This window comes from Nicotiana attenuata, unplaced genomic scaffold, assembly GCF_001879085.1.
Source record: "Nicotiana attenuata strain UT unplaced genomic scaffold, NIATTr2, whole genome shotgun sequence".
Classification (NCBI taxonomy): Eukaryota; Viridiplantae; Streptophyta; class Magnoliopsida; order Solanales; family Solanaceae; genus Nicotiana; species Nicotiana attenuata.
In genome coordinates this window covers 244,474-265,360 of record NW_017670238.1, presented here as the reverse complement: position 1 = coordinate 265,360, position 20,887 = coordinate 244,474, and the positions used below count along the sequence as shown (strand labels likewise).

General features: G+C 38.6%; 2 protein-coding genes across 2 annotated transcripts in view; both read left to right on the top strand.

Annotated features, from left to right (window-relative positions):
* LOC109236406 (protein arginine methyltransferase NDUFAF7 homolog, mitochondrial-like) overlaps positions 1-7,223 on the top strand; it is a 12,898-nt gene extending 5,675 nt beyond the window's left edge. The window contains exons 7-14 of the mRNA XM_019402580.1: positions 2,365-2,483; positions 2,582-2,622; positions 2,950-3,035; positions 3,499-3,676; positions 3,792-3,908; positions 5,811-5,855; positions 6,302-6,433; positions 6,521-7,223. Of these exons, the coding sequence (XP_019258125.1) occupies positions 2,365-2,483; positions 2,582-2,622; positions 2,950-3,035; positions 3,499-3,676; positions 3,792-3,908; positions 5,811-5,855; positions 6,302-6,433; positions 6,521-6,655 (853 nt within the window). The 3' untranslated portion in view covers positions 6,656-7,223. The remainder of the gene's footprint in view (positions 1-2,364; positions 2,484-2,581; positions 2,623-2,949; positions 3,036-3,498; positions 3,677-3,791; positions 3,909-5,810; positions 5,856-6,301; positions 6,434-6,520) is intronic.
* Positions 7,224-9,524: 2,301 nt separating this feature from the next.
* On the top strand, positions 9,525-12,079 carry LOC109236405 (translation initiation factor IF-1, chloroplastic). Its single transcript, XM_019402579.1, has 2 exons — positions 9,525-9,683; positions 11,271-12,079. Exon 2 carries the CDS (start codon positions 11,325-11,327, stop codon positions 11,793-11,795), a length of 471 nt encoding a protein of 156 aa, XP_019258124.1. The 5' UTR covers positions 9,525-9,683; positions 11,271-11,324; the 3' UTR covers positions 11,796-12,079.
* Positions 12,080-20,887: the final 8,808 nt, after the last annotated feature.

The window sequence follows — 20,887 nt, the reverse complement described above, 5'->3', positions numbered from 1 at the left end:
TAATTTTTTTTTTTTTTTTTTTTTTTATAAATAATGTGGGCCTTTTCTGACCGTTGGCAACGGTCTTATGCCCTTGGGGCCGTTGCCCAACGGCAGATTTGCACAAATAGCCCATTTTTGTTTTTTTTTTAAAAATAAACACCTTTTGTAATTACCTAATTACCCCTTTGAAAAATTATAAATACACCCCCTCTTCTTCATTTCTTCACTCATCTCTCATTTCTCAAACTCATATTCTCAATTCAAATTAAATCATGCCCCGTACTTCTAGAGTGCGCTCATATGTTTGGGAACACTTTGAGGTGGTTGAAGAAAATGAAGAAGCTCAGAAAGTAAAGTGCAAGAACTGTGGTCTAGTCTTAAATATTCGTCCAAAGTGTGGCACAGGCTCTTTAAGGAGGCATATGAAGAATTGTCTTGAGTGTCCTCCAGAAATTCGTATTTAAGTTGATTTGAGACAATTTGTGTTATTTTAAAATTATTAAACGTATTTATGCTTAATGTTTTAGTTTGTTAGATTAATTTGAAGTATTATTATGCATGAAAATTTAGTTTTACTCTTTTTTCGTTAATTTACTTGTTAAATGCAAACTTCAATTTTGTAATTTTGAAATAAATGCAGAACGTGCAATTTTTTCCCATCTTCATTGTATTCTTTATATTTTTACTTTATATTAATATAACTTACAATAGTTATACAAAATACAAAAAAAAAAAATTAAAAATTACACTAACCCAGCCCGGCCCCTTATACTCGTAATCCTTACGGTTCATTTTTTACCCGGATGAACCCGATCCCATTAAACCCGGTAAGCCCCAACCCGTAACCGGCCCGGAACCCAACCCGTATGGTTACTAATTTTTCCTACCCAGCCCGGCCCGGCCCACCCGTTAAGACACCCTTAAGTGTAATTGGTCGAGGTATGATCAAACTAAGGGTGTTAAACGGGCCGGGTCAGCCCGGTTCCGGACCGGCTCAGACCGGTAGAACCCGGAACTGGCCCGGACCGGTAAGGGAGGGCTGGGCTGGGCTGGGTAGGGGGTTGGGGTGGGTTTGGACGGTTTAAATTTTTGAAACGGGTTACCCGGCCCGGTAAAACCCGTTAGATGAACAGTGCCGTTAAACCGGTTAACCGGCCCGGCTCGGACCGGCCCGGAACGTGAATATGACATGAATATACCGTGAATATACCATGAATATACCATGAATATACTATAAATATACCATGAATATACCATGAATATACCAATTATTGTATACTAATTAACATAATTTAAAATTATTGGAATTTAACATATAGTGTATATATTTAGGGTATAAAACTATAAATGCTCAAATCATAGAATATGATGGTAACGTATTATTTTTAAAATATGCTATATATGTGTTATTTTAAGATTTTAAGACAATTTGTGTTATTTTAAATTATTAGACGTATTTATGCTTAATGATTTAGTTTGTTAGATTAATTTGAAGTATTATTAATTTATTATGCATGAAAATTTAGTTTACTATTTATTTGTTAATTTACTTTTTAAATGCAAACTTTAATTTTGTAATTGTGAAATAAATATAGCACTTGCAATTTATAAGTGCAATTTTTTCCCATCTTCCTTGTATTCTTTATGTTAGTACTTTGTATTAATACTATAACTTACAATATTTATACAAAATCAAAAAAAAAAAATTAAAATTATACTAAACCCGGCCCGGCCCCCTCAACCCGTAACCCTTATGGTTCAAATTTTACCCGGATGAACCCGAACCCGTTAAACCGTTAAGACCCAACCCGTAACCGGCCCGGACCGTTACCCGTACGGGTCCAAAAAATATAGGCCCGGCCCGGCCCACCCGTTAAACACCTCTAGCTCAAACTGGCCTGGACAGTACCATTATTAAAAAAAAAAAAAATTTAAGCAAGAACTGATGCATCTCAAGTACTTGAATATCATATTAAAATGAAAGGTTAAAGTTCTTTCTATTTTCCTGATATAAGCATGACAGAACAAAGTAAAGTACATGTTATATATGTTTTCATAAATTAAGAAATTTCAAAAACGCCAGTACATTGAATAAGTAATGCTGAATATTTATCAAAAGTGTAAACATAAAATGATTATGTCTTCTTATCGTTACAACAAGAAATGATTTATAGAAAGTTATAATTCTGATCAATATTAACCTTACACGTTGCTCTAAAGTTTCAAAAGGGTGTCCGTGAGTTTCAAACACATCTTGAGCAAATTGTTTTGCTTCAGAAGTGTCAGATAGCTGTTCCTCTTCTTTTATCATTGTTTTCTGTGCAGGCTCTTCATTCAATCATTTCATAAAGAATTACTAAAGCTCTTTTCTCTTGAGTACAGTTCGGTTGAAATCAGTTCCTCACTTGCAGCGAAACAGATTCAAACTATTGGCGAAGTTGATAGCCACTCATCCAAGTTTAGAGTAGAGTGTCGTGATGCTGCGGACAGGAGTGGATGGGGTATGATGCTTTTAATTATCTGACCCTGTTCTTTATCTTTGCATTAATGCATAGCAGTTTAATTTATTATGCACACTGAAGTTTTCTTGTTGAAGCAGGAGATGTGAATGAACAACCTTGTTGGGTTATCATGTTAGAGGTATGGCTACTTTCTCTATTTCTTTTGTCTGTAATGTTCTTCTCTAGGAAGATATGGTGTGCATTGAAAGTGACGACTGGCTTCCTTACTTGGTTAATGAAGCTCAATCATGATGAGGGAAATAAGGTAGTTGGTGAAAAATTGACTCCTCTTAAAATGCCGATTACAAATATATGGCATGCTTCAAATGAGCACTTTACGAATTCTACAGGAACAGAATGTCAATTCTTGTATCTTGGTTTCTGCAATACCATAAAACTCTGAGCCTGAAAGGTTCTGTCATAAACTTTATTCATTGATCTTATTAACGATCGAGTAATCTTTTAGGTGCTTGACAATCTTCCGCATGATCTCATTTACTCTGAGAATCAAATTTCTCCATGGACAGAAGTGTGGGTTGAAAGCAAAGAAGGGTAATTCACTTTATACTGTTGAAACAGCATAATGATGTTTGTACTCTTTAATTTTTTTTCTGCTAAGCAAAATTTTACATTTTTGACTGAGATGTTTCTTCGACAGTATATGGGTTGATAGCCTTATGAATGTTGCTAACAATGTAGTATTCGCACAAGCATAGTTATCTTTGCCTTTTGGTTGATAAATCCTGAGAACTAGTAATAGAAGTAGCAGTAAATATTGCTTCTTTTTCATAAGGATCTCTTATGCCACTCCACTCCATAAGAATATGGGAAAAAGGGAACTACACAAAGAAGTAAGAGAAGATAAGAGAGATATTTTTGCTTTATAGCGGGATGTAGCCTGATATTAAATCATTTCGGATTGGTGATTTTGTCCATTAGTAGTAGGTATGATGGCCAAGCAAGATTGTCAAATCTGCATATAATGCTAAAACACGTCTTTGTCTTCGTTTAACAGGGAAAAACTCTCAGAGTTGTATAGGCCAATTCAAGACTCCTTAATCAAGTCTTGCATGGAGATCGTAGATATGGCTGATGCTACAAGGGGTGGGAGCAGGGTTTCTTCAGCGATGAAAAGTATATGGGCAAAAGTGTTTCCTAAGCCAAGATGGTTTTGGCTTCCCACTGGTTGCTTGGTAATAATTCTGCAATGTTGATTGAGCTCTTTCCTCAGTTTAGGTTAACATATTAAATGCTTATGCTTGGGAAAAAATATCATATACTCATGCAGTGCTACTTCCTAAAATTCAGAAACTTCTAGAAGTTTTACATGGAGCTTTACCGAAGATGTCTTTAATTGCTTCCGATTTCAGTTATCTACCTGATGTTAAAATTCCTGGTGAAAGAGCTCCTCTGGTTTCAACCAAGGTACATTTCACTTTTTCTCCTTATGCCATTGATTTTCTGCCCTTCAGTGTAGGCTCTCTCGATCTTTGATTAATACTCGTACTGCTAAAACATCTTACTCAAATTAGTTTATCAAACAAGAAAAGAGTGTATTTTTTGGAGGGAAATTACCAGCTATGTCCATTTATAGGTAGCTCATTACAAAAATTGACCAATTGATAAAATATTACTAATATTAGCCAAATTAGCCAATTAGCTATTTGTAGCAAAAAAATATCAAATTTTTGCTTTGTTTTGAGTGGGTGTTATTAGAATAGATTGGGCACAACTTAAGGAGCTTGAATCTCAGTTTTGGGATGATTTGGTGAAGTTTTGAGGTGGTTTGTATTGAAAATTCGAAGTAAAAGCTGAACATGAAAAAAATGATATGTGTATCACACTGTGTATCATTTGTGTATCATATTTGTATCAATTGTGTATCACATGTATATCCATGTATACCTGTGTGTGAGATACATGCATGATACATGTTTGATACATGTGTCGCAGAAGACTTTTTTGAACTCGATTTAATTATAAATTTTGATACAATACCACTCCAAATCACCTCCAATCTTCCTCAAATTTTGTATATTGACTTATCTATATATTTTCAATGAATTTCAACTATACCCATTGAAAAAGTTTCTTTTCTGTTTAGATTTTTGGAATATTTGTATAGATTTTTGTATTTCATCACCTTATTTGCTACCCCGTCCATGAAATTTCTTTTCCGTCTAGTATCTAATGTTGCTAATCACACTTAAAAATATGGAAGGTGATTTTTGCATGTGATTCTTTGAGAGAAAGAACCCTATTATTTGGTTTTTCCAATTTTTGTTGGCTAGTTTTGGTAAATCTATGACTAATGGCTAGAGGTTGGTAAGTTGATATTTATTTGGGACATTTGTGTAAGTTTCCCTTTTTTGGACTCCTAAACCCTCTAACAATTAAAAAAAGAAGAAAAATTACTAGAGGTAGAAGAAACTGTACATACCCTCATATATGAATACATAGCATAGCTTTAATTTGGAAGTTGGAGAAAGTTGTGTTTTGGAATCCAAATTAAGGGTAGCGTGATGCCAAGAATACATGACAGCAGAAGTGATGCAAGAATAAACAGGAAACCATGGTAGGAGAAGGAGCGTATAGATCCACCATTTCTCATGTTCTATAGGCTTGATAACTCAGAAATCTCTGAGGGATAGTTGCGCACCGGTTGGAACTCGGTGAATAATGGGCCCCACCCTTCTACACTTTTCCTCTTAAATACCAGGCTTTTTGCCTGTGGTGGGTTTGAACCTGTGACATGCGCCCAACCTACGCATCACAAGCTACGCTCTTACCATTAGACCAAAGCCCTGGAGCAACTTCGTTTTATCATTAAATTTAAGTCAACTAGCTGGTCCGGTCTATAAATATCCTTTTGCAGAACCTGGATATTCTTTAAAACCTTAAACTGACAAAAAAGTCACGCTCTTACATTTTTGAGTGTCTAGTGGTTAAATTAGTGAGTCGCAAGGCAAGTTTGGTTGGGTGGTGGTTGTTGTGTTAGAACTGTTTCACTATTCTTCAGACCTTCTGAAAGCATGTAGGTTACAAATGTATCTGTTTAGTATCGGGATTGAAAAGGAAAAGATTGGTATCAGAACCACCAATGTGAGTGTTGATTGCAATGTTTTTCATTTACGTGCATCTCCACTTGATTTATTTTTTGGCACTTACCCTTGTCTTGCAAAATGTCACATGGAATAATATAATCCTCTGTCATCTTAAATGGCAAGAGCTTGCTTTATGTATTTTCTCCTTTTAGGCTTTTTTATGATAACAAGTTAACATAATTCTTATAAATTCATTTGCCTTTTGCATATCAAATAAATGCAGAAAGATGGCAGCAGCTCTGATTACAACAGTTATTTGGATGCAAAGGTGATCTGATCCTTATCTTCTGTATTCCTCCCTGGATTTTATCATGAAATGTTGTTTATAAGAGGTATTTGTATGTTGGACTTTCACTCCAGCAGAGAGAGAGACCAGAGTACTGTGTTTTTTTTTATTATTTCAGCCTAGATTGTATATATAAATGCTCTTGGGGCAATATTTTCTACATACTTACCAAACACCGGAAAGTAAGTAAGAAACCACTTATTTTCCAGGAAAATGTGAGTGGAAAACACTTCCCTTCATACCAAACACGCCCTAAGCCACTGCTGCACGTACTTGTTATCTTAATAATCTTTTAATTAACTTATGTAGGACTGGTGTATTCACTCGATGTTTCAATCATTATGCTCCTGAACATGTGAAACTTTGAATGTCTATTGTGTAATAACATCTGTACTTGGCTGCAATGTTTTATATTTTCTTATTTGCAGGGGGACGCCGACATATTCTTTCCAACAGATTTTTTGCTCTTGGAACAGATGGATCATTACTGCTCTGGGTGGATGAAGCAGCAAAAAGATGACACGTCATTGAAGCGGGGAAAGAAAAGACGTACTCTTTCGGTAATTCCTGCTCTTCAGCTGTGAGAAACCAAAGTTCTCCTCTATTTCTCGTTGGTTTATATTCATTCATGTAAACGTTTGTTGTAGCTCGATACAGCAGCGTTCATGGAAGAATTTGGTCTCCCAACAAAGACGAGAACTAAAGATGGATATAACCCTCTCCTGGATGACTTCAAGAACACCAAATTTTATTTGAGTGTTCCTACGCACAACATCAAATAGACTAATCCCTTTTCCTCTTCTATAGCAAGGGCGTCGAAGAGGCATGTTAGACAGTGTAGAGAAGACACTTTTCAGTGTGGCATAAATTGATAAAACATATTGTACAAGCTTGAGTTGAGCATCTGTAACAAAGCCTAAAGAGGTTGGAGTTACAAAGTTCTTGATGTTCTTTTATAGCAAAGGGAGCATGTTTGATCAGATTAAGAATGTTTGTGGTTCTTGGTTCCGGGTAGGGGTGTCAAATGGGACCGGCCCAACCTTGAGCTGGTTGAACAGCTTAAATGGGTTTGGGCTCAAATTGCCACCCCTAGTTTCCGGCGTGTTAACGATGGTATCAAGAGCTGAGAATTGTAGAAGACATTGATATTCTTTATGCTTCAGACTCTTTAGGGTTACTGATACATTATTGTGATAAGAATTGGGGTAAGTTCTTTAGTCAAAATAAATTTGATGAAAGTATGATAAATTTAAAACATGACTACACATCAGAGAGTTCTTTGTAACAACCAGAATTCTAACACAGGCAATGTGTTTTTTCTTCACACTTACCTATATGGCCCTATCTACAGGAAATAATGAGAATCTTGTGGTTTCTGTGTTATGTTCTTTTATTTTTCAAAGATTTTGTTTTATATAGTACCCTTTCAGGCTGGTCTTATCAATTCTGTTTTAGATTTTGGTCTATCAAACCAGTTGCTTAATGTAAGCATTGTGGAAAGATAAGTCCCAATCAGGCATTGTAATTTTTATATTTTAAATATTTTTAACCTTAAACAGAGGAATAGAAAAAAAAGATTCATTAAATCTCTAGAACTATCAAATCATTGTTAAGCATGTGCTTTATAATGGATGGTCCGGTGCACAAAGCTTCCGCTATGCGCGAAGTTCAGGGAAGGGCCACAAGAGTTTATTATATGCAGCCTTACCCTAAATTTCTGCCAGACGTTGTTTTCACGTTTCGAACCAGCAACTTTAGTAGTTACACCAAGGCACCCCTTTCTTTAAAAAAAAGAAAAGAAGATAATCTAATTATGATAAATTCAAATTTGCCAACTTGACATTAAAATAAAATGAAGTATATTGGCTTTTTTGTTAGTCATTTTTGAGAAGAAAAAGTGTCATAACTAGTGAGTTTACTCATATTTTTGTTAATTTTAAAATTAGTTGAAATGAGTAATCAAGAAGTAAATTAGATAATTTCTTCTTTTAATAAAGAAATAGAGCACATAAAAGGTATTGTACAATTGCGGTGCTGGTTTAAACTATAATAATAGAGGACCTTTGGCAAGAAGCACTATATTTCATGAGATTTTTCAATGCGAATTTGAATGAATTGAGGCTCAAAATAGGTATTATAAATAAAAAGCCTAATAAATAAATAAATACAACAAGAGATATTATTTTTTTCTTTTGAAGGGATAAAAAGAATCTTTTAGTCTTCTACTTGAGACACATGTCCATCCCTGATATTCTCAATCAAATTTTATAGAGTTTCAATTAAGATAAGACAACAATCAATGAATGTGTTATTTTAGTAAAAAATTCTCTCACTAAATTCTCCAATTAAATGTAGCTAATACAACCAAAAAATATTAACTAACATATGATACCAGTATAGTATATAGCTATACCAACAAGGTATACAATTGTACGCAATGAGTTAAAAAAAATTAATTTGATTATTAAACTAAAATAATATCAGTTGTCAATAAAAAATTTAAAAATTCTAAAAGGATCTAATTGTAAGAGTATACCGTTACATCATATAACATACTATAATTTATTTATTTTTTTGCATTTTTCAATTTGACCCTCACACTGGGTAAAAGCTTAAAACAAATTAAAAGGGAAAAGGCAAGTGAATTTACGGGTAATAAGTATACTATTATAGTATATTGTATACTATTGCAGCATATTGTTACATTATCTTGCATATTATTATAGTATACCATAACAATATATTGTATACTATAGTAGTATACTGTTGCAGTATAACTATATACTCCTATAGTATATTAGTATACTGTAGCGGTATACTGTTTTGTAAACTATAATAGTGTACTGTTGCGGTATAGCTATATACTCCTACAGCATATTGTATACCGTAACGGTATACTGTAGCTGTGTTCTTCTTCGATTTTCAACTGAAAATTTCGATCTCAATCACCTCAAATCAGGTCCAAATGCTATCAAATTTCAGTATGAACTTCTAGAAGGTACTAAAGCAATATTTAACAGCACCCACTTTGAATCAAACAAAAAATCTTCAAAAATAAAATTGAGCTTCAAGCCCAACGATGGTGGATATTCAAATACACACAAAAATTTAGATTTAGGAAGCTTACTCGAAGATACTATAAGCAATATTTTATAGCACCACATCGAATCAAACAATAAATCTTCAAAAAAACTATTTTCTTCCTTAAAACTTTACTATAACATATAAACTTGTTACCAGATTATTAGGGCGATTTAGAAGGATAAGATATTGGGGCTTGAGAAGGTGCTTTTGTGATTTGAGCCCCACCGGAATTTAACACAAAAAATAGAAGCACTGCAATAGCAAATAATTTAGATATTTTGTAGTGCAATAAAATGAGAAAGAACTGAATAATGGCCGGGAAATTAGAAGGAAGAGAATAAATAAATTCAGATGATTAATGTGCGATGAACATGAAGGGAATGTTCGGGCAGATATATAGGAAGTGAAACTAGCGGGTAAATTGTTTGGGAAGTATGGGTAAGAGTAGTAAATAGTTTGAGTCTGAGCATTAAAGAGTAAATAATTTGGAATTAATAGGTATAAAATGAGATTTTCTCTATATTATATTATATGGTGATATAGTAGTACTTTATATTTGTTGGGCCTTAAATATTGGGGGCTAACCGGCTAAGGCAAGAGCTTCACTTGCCTTACCCCTTTGCCTCAAGTTTCTTGAAGCGTCAAATTTCGCTCGTCTTCTCCGGCAAAGTTGATACTACTTGCTGGCCCTTTTTCATCGGCAGTGATTTCTCCGCCGTAATTGAGTTGTAAGCACTCTCTCTCTCTCTCTTTCTTCATTTGGTATTTTGCAATTTTAGTTTATTTATCAGGTTACTAGTTGATTTATGCTTAAAATGAACGACTATGAATATCCAAATCTTTTAGAAATGAATAACTGAAATTATTGATAGTGTCAATGTATAACTTAAATGCTTTAGAAATTTGAAAGGTGAAAAATATAAACATGAAATGTTAGGGAGCTGCCACTTCCTAACCGTTCTTGCAAGTTCTCACGGTAGTACAAGCTGAGGTGATAATGTTTACTCTAGATAACGGTGCAGGGGAGCTAGAAATTTTTTGTTTCAATATGTATTAATGGTGAAAAAGTGAGCATAGGTGATTTTTGTTGAAATGTTATTTTCTACAATGTTACATTTGATGTTCTAAACCAACTTGGTTGTATTCAAGGGACGTAGCTCATAAATTAACTTCGACATGTAAGGAGATGAAAATATTTAGCGAATGATGTTGAGTTAAGAATAATGAAGTGAAAAACAGCCTTCAAACTTTAGCTTGGTGACTCTATTTTGTGGCGTCTTGGGTGTCCACTCTCAAGCTTCACACTTCTGTTATTTTTCTAATGTAAAATACCAATTGAACACTCAAGTGTGTTTCGTTTCCTTCTATTGTTTCTATTTCTTCATTCTAGCCTTTTATTTTTTTTTATCTTTGTCGTTTACTTTTCTCCTCCCTCGCCCCAATTGGCACCCATCAAATGTGTGTTTGGGGTAGAAATTTGACAAAGGCAGACGAGGACAAAAAAGGAGGGAGATTAACAAAGCACTAGTATGGTTCGGCGTGGGACTTTTAAGCTGCAATGATGATTGTAAATTGGACCGTGGGAGCTAAATTGAAGTTGTCTGAGTGGGATGACATAATGGGATAATAAAGCTAGACGAGGAGGAAAGAGGAAGAGGAGAAAAAAGAGAAGTAGCAGCAGCAGAACAAAAAGAGATCATAGAAACACGAGGAGGAAACCAAAAGAAAACATATTTACAAATGAAACAAGAATAGAAGAAAATATGAGCTGTTTAGTTGACTTGTGAGGTGGTAGACTGCCAGCTGTAATGGCAGTTGGGAGTTGATGGGAAGACCTGAAGGTACTTGAAGAAGGAGAAGAAGAAGAGGAAGAAAAGGAGATGAATTGAGTCGGAAATAAAGAGAAAAAGAAGAAAGAATAAAATATAACTTCCTCTTTATCCTTAATTTTTGCAGAATGTTAGTGCCAATGAATAGAGGAGTGAAGTGGCATATTATTCTTGTTATATCAGTTTGCAGATAATTGATTCAAATTTTTTTTCAGAAAAATGGCGAAGGGGTGAAAGTTTAAGGTTTCCAGTTTACTCTAGAAGACTAACGAACAGTGTTTGTCTAATTTGTGATTTACATTCATATTGTCGTCTTATTTTAACTTGGTTTCTCAGGGAAAATGCCTCAGTAGTGTTGGTTTAAGTTTGTTTATCACTGTAAAAGACTAAAGAAAGTTCATTGTTTGTCTAATTGTTTGTCTTCGTACATACTTTTTTAAAATCTTATCTTAGTGTAGCTGTGTTGTCTTTTGGCTGTTTTCAGATCGCTTGTGTTTCGGGGTTCGTGATCGTGCACCATAGACTAGATCTCGCTACTATGGCATCTCTCTCATGGTGGAATCCTGCTCCTGCCACGACAGCAATGGCAGCTTGTTCTCCAACTCCGACGTCCTGTAAAACCTCTAACTCATTAGCACTGCCACGCCCTGTGTTTGTCAGCAAGCAGGCAAAGTTAATGAAACAAGCCAAGGGTCTTTTGGTTAAAACACAGCAACAGTCAAAGAAAAAGAATCATTCATTCACCAATTCCAGAAGTAATACCAGCATTCAGTGTCTCTCACAGGAACAGAAATGGACTCATGAAGGTTCCATTACCGAGTCTCTCCCTAATGGCATGTTTAGGGTCAAGTTGGATAACGCAGATGTGGTTCTGGGATACATTTCTGGGAAGATACGAAAGAATTTCATACGATTGCTACCAGGAGACAGAGTCAAAATTGAAGTAAGTCGGTATGATTCCACTAAGGGACGCATCATTTATCGTCTCCGTGGTGGTCGAGAAGGCTAGGAGTCAGTGGTGGTGGAAGGCTGTTTTGTAAGTGTCCATCTTGGCTGATGAACCACCATTCACCTGTTCCTGCCCTTGCTTATGAGAAGAGAACCGAGAATGTATATTCATATACTTGGATATTCATAGGCATTTACTTTTGTTCTTGATGTTTATGTTTTGATAGTAAACTAAGTCTGGAAAAGCAAAACTTGTGTATCTTCTTGCTATTCTCTTGATTATTTATTGGCAATTTAGGAATCATCTTGCATGGAACTAACTGAATGTTAGTAAATGTTATTATAGTAGCAGACTTTTGTTGCCTATTTTGAGTTCATCCAATAGTAAACAACAAAGTTCACTTTGCAATTCATTTCTCAGAAAGAGATATTAAACCCAACAAACTCTTTGTTCTCGTTTCCATTGGCTAAAGGCAAACGACATGTCGCAACCACCACAAGTCAAACGTGAACTAGGACTAGCCAAGTGACAATTTGTGGAAGGCAAGAAGGAAATAAGCGAGCGAATCAATTACATTGACTAACAACAACAATAACAACTATAACCCAGTCCCAAAGAAGTTTGGGTCGACAATATGAATCCTCATTCATATTGTCACGACCCGATTTTCCCATCGTCGGGATCGTGATGACGCCTAACTTTTAAAATGCTAAGCAAGCCAACAAATAAAGATCTAATACACTAACCGTTATCCAAAACAGTAAATAACATTAATTTAAACCAAAACAAGGTAAAGAAGTGCGGAAATTTATAACAATCTAAACACTAATACACGACTACCAAAAATCTGGTGTCACAATCCACAAACTTCTAAGAGTTACTACAAATACTAATTTAAAGGAGCACATCTGTTCTCGAAATGAAAGAAAACAGGGAAACTAAGATAACGGAAGGGGACTCCAGGGTCTGCGTACGCCGGCAGATCTACCTTGGGTCTCCTGATGGACTGAAGGCAGCAACCCAACTCTGATCCATGCGGTGCAGTACCGAAATCTGCACAGAAAGTGCAGAGTGCAGTATTAGTACAACCAACCCCATGTACTGGTAAGTGCCAAGCCTAACCTCGGCGAAGTAGTGACGAGGCTAGGACACAATAATAACATGAACCTGTGCAGTTAAATCATGTACGAGAAAATAATAACAAATGGAAATTTAGCAGATGTTAACGGGAATGGGGGAAAACATGTTGAGGGGAAATATCCAATCCTGAAAATAGTACAGTAAAGAAACGCAGTAAATATCAAGCTTTGTACCAACGGAAGTAATAACATAGCAAACATGTGCACGGCATCACCCTTCGTGCTTCTACTCTCGTCCTTACCATAAGAAACAATAGAAACGGCACGGCATCACCCTTCGTGCATTAACTCTCTCATATCATGGCAAGGCATCACCCTTCGTGCATTATCACTCACTCACAAAACATTGCAAGGTATCACCCTTCGTGCTTTACACTCTTCCTCACCCAAAAAACAGAACAATAACATCCCGGCAAGGGAATCATCAATAACCAACCTCGTATCAATGTTTAATTTCACAATATAAATCTCAACTTGAGTCAATACTTAACCAATGTCTAGTTCCAGGAATACATGATAAGATTTGTTTAACATGAAGAATAACCAGTTTAAGCATGAACAGTACGAATAAGGAATACAACAGTCACAAATATAAGACTCACTCGCATGCTATGACCCGACGACAACGTATATGTACTCGTCACCTCACCTATACGTCGTACTCAACAACCAAACACGTAGCAAGTAAGGCAACAACACTTAATCCCTCAAGCTAAGGTTAGCCACGACACTTACCTCGCTACCACGACCAAACTCAAAGCTCAATCACCTCCTTTCCTTTCACACTAGCCTCCGGGCCAATAAAATCTAGCAATTACCAATCAAACAATTCAATTTAAGCCTTAGGAACTACCCATGATTGCAAGGAATTCAATTTATGACATTTTGGAAAAAGTCAACACCCGGGCACGCTTGATCTGAACCAAAAACTTGGACCAAAACCCGATTACCCATTCACCCTTGATCCCGGATATATAATTGGTTTGGAATCCGACCTCAATTTGAGGTCTAAATCTCCAAATTTCGAAATCCCTAGTTTCTACCCAAAAATCCCTAATTCCGCCATGAAAATCCTTGATTCTAGGTTGAAATCTTGTAAAAAGATGTAATAGATCGAAAGAAATGAGTCAAGAATCATTTACCTATGATTTGGAGAAGAACTAGCCCTTGGAAAATCGCCTCTTGAAGTTTAGGTTTTGAAAATTAGGGAAATGAATAAAAAATCCCGTCTAAGTCCCTTTTACACAGCTGCATATGTCGCATTTGCAACCTGAGCTTCGCAATTGCGAAGCTCGCAAATGCGAAGAACCATCGCAAATGCGAAGTTCCCCACACCCCTGTCTCCTTCGCAATTGCAAAGGTATGTTCGCAATTGCGAACAAGAACCTCCGCAAATGCGACAAAACGATCGCATTTACGATCACTGCCCTACCTAGTTTTACTTCGCAAATGCGAAGAAGTCTTCGCAATTGCGAAGACTGCATGGCCTAGCTTATGATCGCAATTGAGATAAAAGCCTCGCAAAAGCATGTCACGGCCCCAACCCCGGTCCTGATGGCGCCCAACACACTGCTAGGCAAGCCCGACCAATTTAATAACCTTAACCAATTTTATCCAGTTCATGAATTAATTTAACACAGATAAATTACTAAGTCATAATACTGAAGTTCTGAAATAGAGTTAAAACATGCGGAAATCCCAAATATCAATACTACTACACAGCCCGAAGAATCCGGTGTCACAAGTCTGAGCCTCTAATACATGAGTATCAACCTACTACATATCGTTCTCTAGAAAATACGGAAATAAAGCAATAAGATAGGAGGAAGATCAGGACTGCGGACGTCAAATGCAGCTACCTTGATACTCCCGGATGTGCTACTCGGCAGAGAAGTCCTCGCACAGCCTCAGATGTACCTGGATCTGCACGCAAGGTGCAGGGAGTAATGTGAGTACTCCGACCCAGTGAGTAATAAACAATAAATAAAAGGACGTGAGAATAAGAAAATACCCGAACTAAGGCGACAAAGTAAATTACTATAAAATAACAACAAATTTAAACCTAAACGTAGTATAAGTCAGTAAACATAAAACAATTATGGGAATACTACAACAGATAAGTAGTAAATGACAGTCAAATATGAAATGCAACACATAGTCCGGTACTCTCTAGTACCCGCTGCGGCGTGCAACCCGCTCCAGTTATTTATCGTCGACGGCACTCACTGGGGGTGTGCAGACTCCGGGAGGGGCCCCTTACGGCCCAAGCGCAATAATAAGCCATCTCGTGGCATCAACTAGGCTCTCGGCCTCATATCAATATCAATATCATACCGCTGCGGCGTGCAACCCGATCCCATGTTCAATCCAAAATCACATAAGCCCCCTCGGGCACAATCATGTAGAAATATTCAGCCCAAACTTCATTAAAAATATAAATTAAGTTTCCAGTTTAAGAAAAGGTGGCTGAGTTTGCAAAACAGTATTAAATACCAGGACTGAGTTCAATGATATGTAAAAATGGTAAGAAACCAGTAATAACAATCCCTTAAGGATTTAATCAATTGGCACGAAGCCCAAATATAGCAATCAACTCAATTAAAATGATAATAAGTGAATTTCAGTCAAATACGCAGTATATTCATCTACCGGGACGGACCAGGTCACAATCCCCAACGGTGCTCTACCCCACGCTCGCTACCCGGCGTGCAAGTCACCTCAATATAGCACTACGATGTGCAATTTCAAACCCTCAGAACATCATTTACATCTATTACTCACCTCAAGCCGGCCAAAATCCTAGCTCGGTATGCCCTTGCTTCTCAAATCGACCTCCTCGTGCGTCGAATCTGATCAAAACCGCAACGAATACGTCACAATATGCCAATGGAACAATACCCAATCGAAAACAATCAAAAAATAGCAAAAATCTCGAAATTAGCAAAACCCGAGCCCCGGGCCCACTTCTCGAAAATCAGAAAATTTAACATCAACGGACTCCTTATCTCGCCACGAGTCTGTACATATAAAGATTACCAAAATCGGAGTCCAAATGACCCCTCAAATCCCCATTTTAACTCTCTTAAGTTCCAAGCCCTAACCTCCATTCTAACTCCTTAATTCCTTAGTTTTTCAGTCTAAATTCATGTAATAACACCTTAGAATTGTGTTTTAGACTCAGAAATCCTTACCTTAAAGAAGTCCCTTGATTTCTCTCTTCCAACTCGCCCAAATTCTCCAAGTCCGAAGTAAAAATATGAAACCCCTTGAAATTTCGCGAAGATGAAATTTAATAACACTGCTCACCATTTCCGCATCTGCGGCTCCATGGTCGCATCTGCGACTCCCGCTTTTGCGGTCAACAGGCCGCTTCTGCGAAAATAACCTCTTTTTCGGTCGAGTTACCGCATCTGCGGCTTCCGCTTCTGCGGACCAAGCTCCGCATTTGCGGATCCCATTAGATATCCCAATCCCGCATCTGCGGTCATTTTGTCGCATCTGCGACTCCGCAGATGCGGTCACCAAATCCGCACCTGCGGTCCCTGCCGCTTCTGCGGCTCTCCCCTCGCTTCTGCGGTACCGCTTCTGCGGTCCCATTTCCGCAGAAGCGAAAATACCAGAAACAGCTGCAATTTCTTAAGTTTCACAAACCAAAACTTCCCGTTAACCATCCGAAATCACCCCGAGGCGCCCGGGACCTCAACCAAAAATACCAACACCTCTTATAACATCATTCAAACTTGTTCCAATCATTAAAACACCTCAAACAACACTAAAACCATCATTTCTCATCGAATTCAAGCCTAAGTTCTTTAAAAACTTCCGAAATACGCATTCGATCAAAAACCCAACCAAATCACCTCCGAATGACCTGAAATTTTGCACACACATCCCAAATCACATAGCGAAGCTACAGCAACTCTCGGAATTCCATTCCGACCCTCGGATCAAAATCTCACCTATCAACCGGAATTCGCCAAAATACTAACTTCGCCAATTCAAGCCTAATTCTACACCGGACCTCCAAAATCACTTCCGGTCACACTCCTAAGTCACAAATCATCCCCCGAAGCTAACCGAAACACCGGAATTCACATCCGAGCCCTCTAATGCATAAGTCAACATCCGGTTGACTTTTCCAAAACAAACCTTCCTTAAAGAGATTAAGTGTCTCATTTCCTTCTAAAACCAATCCAAATCAACTCGTTCACACAAGACTCTTATAATGAAGCATAAAGAAGCAGAAAATGGAGAAAACGGGGCGGTAACTCACGTGACGACGGGTCGAGTCGTCACAAAGCAGAACCTGCAAGGTTCGCAATTGCGAGATCAGAGGCCTGCAACAGGTTCAGTCATACGAGCAATTTTCCTAAGTTGCAAAACACTCCATAGCCTATCCAAAACTTACCCGAGCCCTCAGGGCTCCAAACCAAACATGCACACAAGTTTTAAAACATCATACGAACTTGCTCGTGCGATCAAATTGCCAAAATAACATCTGAAACTACGGATTTAACACCAAAACACATGAAATCCTTAAGAACACTTAAAATTACTATTTTCACAACCAGACGTACGAATCACGTCAAATCAGTCCCGTTTCTCACCAAATTTCACAGACATGACTTAAATATTATATTAAACCTGTACCGGGTTCCGAAACAAAAATACGGGCCCGATACCAACAAGATCAAACATTATTCAATATCTTTAAATCCTTAAATTTTCAGTTTAATAATTTTTAACAAAAATTCATTACTCGGGCTAGGGACCTCGGAATTCGATTCCAGGCATACGCCCAAGTCCCATATTTTACTATGGACCCTCCGGGACCGTCAAAATACGGTCCGGGTCCGTTCACTCAAAATGTTGATTGAAGTCAACTAAAGTTACTTTTAAAGGCAAAAATTATTATTTTCTCAAATTTTCACATAAAGGCTTTCCGAAAACGCGCCCGGACTGTGCGCGCAAATCGAGGAGAGGTAAGATGAGGTTTTGAAGGCCTCGGAACCCCGAATTGGGTTCTAAAACACGAGATGAACTTTTGGGTCATCACATTCCCCACCTCTAAAACAACTGTTCGTCCTCAATCGGATATTGAAAAGTACCTGAGCTAGTGGAAAGATGGGGATATCTGCTCCGCATATCGGACTCGGACTTCAGGTAGCTGCCTCAACAAGCTGACTCTCCACTACACACGCATCGAAGGATAACTCTTCGATCTCAACTGACGAACCTGCCGGTCTAGAGTAGCTACCGGCTCCTCATCGTAGGTCAAATCCTTGTCCAATTGAACAGTGCTGAAGTCTAACACGTGGGATGGATTGCCGTGATACTTCCGAAGCATGGAAACATGAAACACTGGGTGCGCTGCTGATAAACCTGGTGGCAACGCAAATCTGTAAGCCACCTCTCCCACTCGATCAAGAATCTCAAAAGGCCCGATGAACCTAGGGCTTAACTTGCCCCTCTTCCCAAACCGCATCACACCCTTCATGGGTGACACCCGAAGTAACACTCCCTCTCCAACCATGAATGCCACATCACGAACCTTAGGGTCGGCATAACTCTTTTGCCTGGGCTGAGCTGTACGAAGCCTATCCTGGATGATCTTAATCTTATCCAAGGCATCCTGCACTAACTCTGTACCCAATAAACGAGCCTCTCTCATATCAAACTATCTAAACGGCGATCGACACCGTCTACCATACGACGCCTCATAGGGAGCCATCTGGATGCTCGACTGATAATTGTTGTAGGCAAACTCTGCTAACGGCAAGAACTGATCCCAAGAACCTCCAAAATGAATAACATAGGCGCGAAGCATATCCTCCAAAATTTGAATAGTACGCTCGGACTGTGTGTCCGTCTAGGGATGAAATGTTGTGCTCAACTCGACCCGCGTACCCAACTCAGGTTGTACTGACCTCCAGATATGCGAGGTAAGCTGTGTACCTCAGTCGGAAATGATAGACACAGGCACACCATGAAGACGAATGATCTCACAGATATAAATCTCTGCCAATCGCTCCGAAGAATAGGAAACTGCCACAGGAATAAAATGCGCCGACTTGGTCAGCCTATCCACAATAACCCATACTGCATCGAACTTCCTCTAAGTCTGTGGGAGTCCAACAATGAAATCCATAGCGATATGCTCCCACTTCCACTCAGGAATCTCAATCTTCTGAAGCAAACCACCAGGTCTCTGATGTTCGTACTTTACTTGCTAGCAATTCAATTATCGAGCTACATATGCAACAATATCCTTCTTCATCCTCCTCCACCAATAATGATGCCGCAAGTCCTGATACATCTTAGCGGCGCCCGAATGAATAGAATACCGGGAACTATGGGCCTCCTCTAGAATCAGCTCACGAAGTCCACCCATCTTAGGCACACAAACACGACCCTGCATCCTTAAGACTCCATCATTTCCAACTGTAACTTGCTTGGCATCTCCGTGCCACACTGTGTCCCTAAAGACAAGCAAATGAGGATCATCATACTGTTGCTCCCTAATACTCTCAAACAAGGAAGATCGAGCGACTATACAAGCTAGAACACGGCCGGGCTCAGAAATATCCAACCTCACTAACTGATTAACCAAAGCCTGAACATCAAACGCAAGCGGTCTCTCACCGACTGGAATATACTCAAGGCTGCCCATACTAGATGACTTCCTACTCAAAGCATCGGCCACCACATTGGCCTTCCCGGATGATACAAGATGGTGATATCATAGTCTTTCAAGAGCACCAACCACCTTCTCTGCCTCAAATTGAGCTCCTTTTGCTTGAACAAGTACTGCAAACTCTTATGATCCGTGAATACCTTACACGACACGCCATATAGATAATGCCTCCAAATCTTTAGCGCGTGAACAATGGCTGCTAGCTCCAAGTCAAGAACTGGATAATTCTTCTCGTGAATATTCAACTATCGCGAAGCATATGCAATAACATTGCCACCCTGCATCAATATCGCACCAAGTCCAATACGAGATGCATCACAATATATTGTATATGGCCCTGAACCTGTGGGCAACACCAATACCGGCGTCGTAGTCAAAGCTGTCTTGAGCTTCTGAAAGCTCACCTTACACTTGTCCGACCACCTGGACGGGGCACCCTTCTGGGTCAACCTGGTCATCGGGGCTTCTATAGATGAAAACCCCTCCACAAACCGGCGGTAATAACCCGCCAGGCCCAAGAAACTCCGGATCTCTGTAGCTGAAGTGGGTCTAGGCCAGTCCTTGACTGCCTCGATCTTCTTAGGATCCACCTGGATACCCTCTGCTGATACAACGTGACCCAAGAAAGAACTGAACTCAACCAAAACTCACATTTTGAAAACTTAGCATATAATTGACTGTCTCTCAGAGTCTGAAGAACGATCCGTAGATGCTGCTCGTGCTCCTCTCGACTGCGGGAGTAGATCAAGATATCATCAATAAAAATAATCACGAAGGAATCCAAATAGGTCTTGAACACTCGGTTCATCAAATCCATAAATGATGTTGGGGAAATTATCAACCCAAATGACATCACTAGAAACTCATAATGCCCATACCGAGTCCGAAAAGTGGTCTTAGAGACATCGGATGCCTTAATCCTCAATTGATGGTAGCCAGACCTCAAATTGATCTTTGAAAACACCTTGGCACCCTGAAGCTGATCAAATAAATCATCAATCCTCGGCAATGGATACTTGTTCTTGATGGTGACTTTGTTCAATTGCCGATAGTCTATGCACATCTCATCGATCCATCCCTTTTCTTTACAAACAACACCGGCATACCCCAAGGTGAGACACTGGGCCTAATGAAGCCTTTATCAAGCAAATCTTGCAACCGTTCCTTCAATTCTTTCAACTCTGGCGAGGCCATTTGGTATCGCAGAATAGAAATGGGCTGAGTGCCCGGAGCCAAATCAATGCAAAAGTCAATATCCCTGTCGGGTGGCATCCTTGGTAGGTCTGCAGGAAATACCTCTGGAAACTCACGAACAACTG

Excerpts from the sequence above, each read along its gene's own strand:
- LOC109236405 (XM_019402579.1), top strand. The coding sequence starts at position 11,325 with ATGGCATCTCTCTCATGGTGGAATCCTGCTCCTGCCACGACAGCAATG.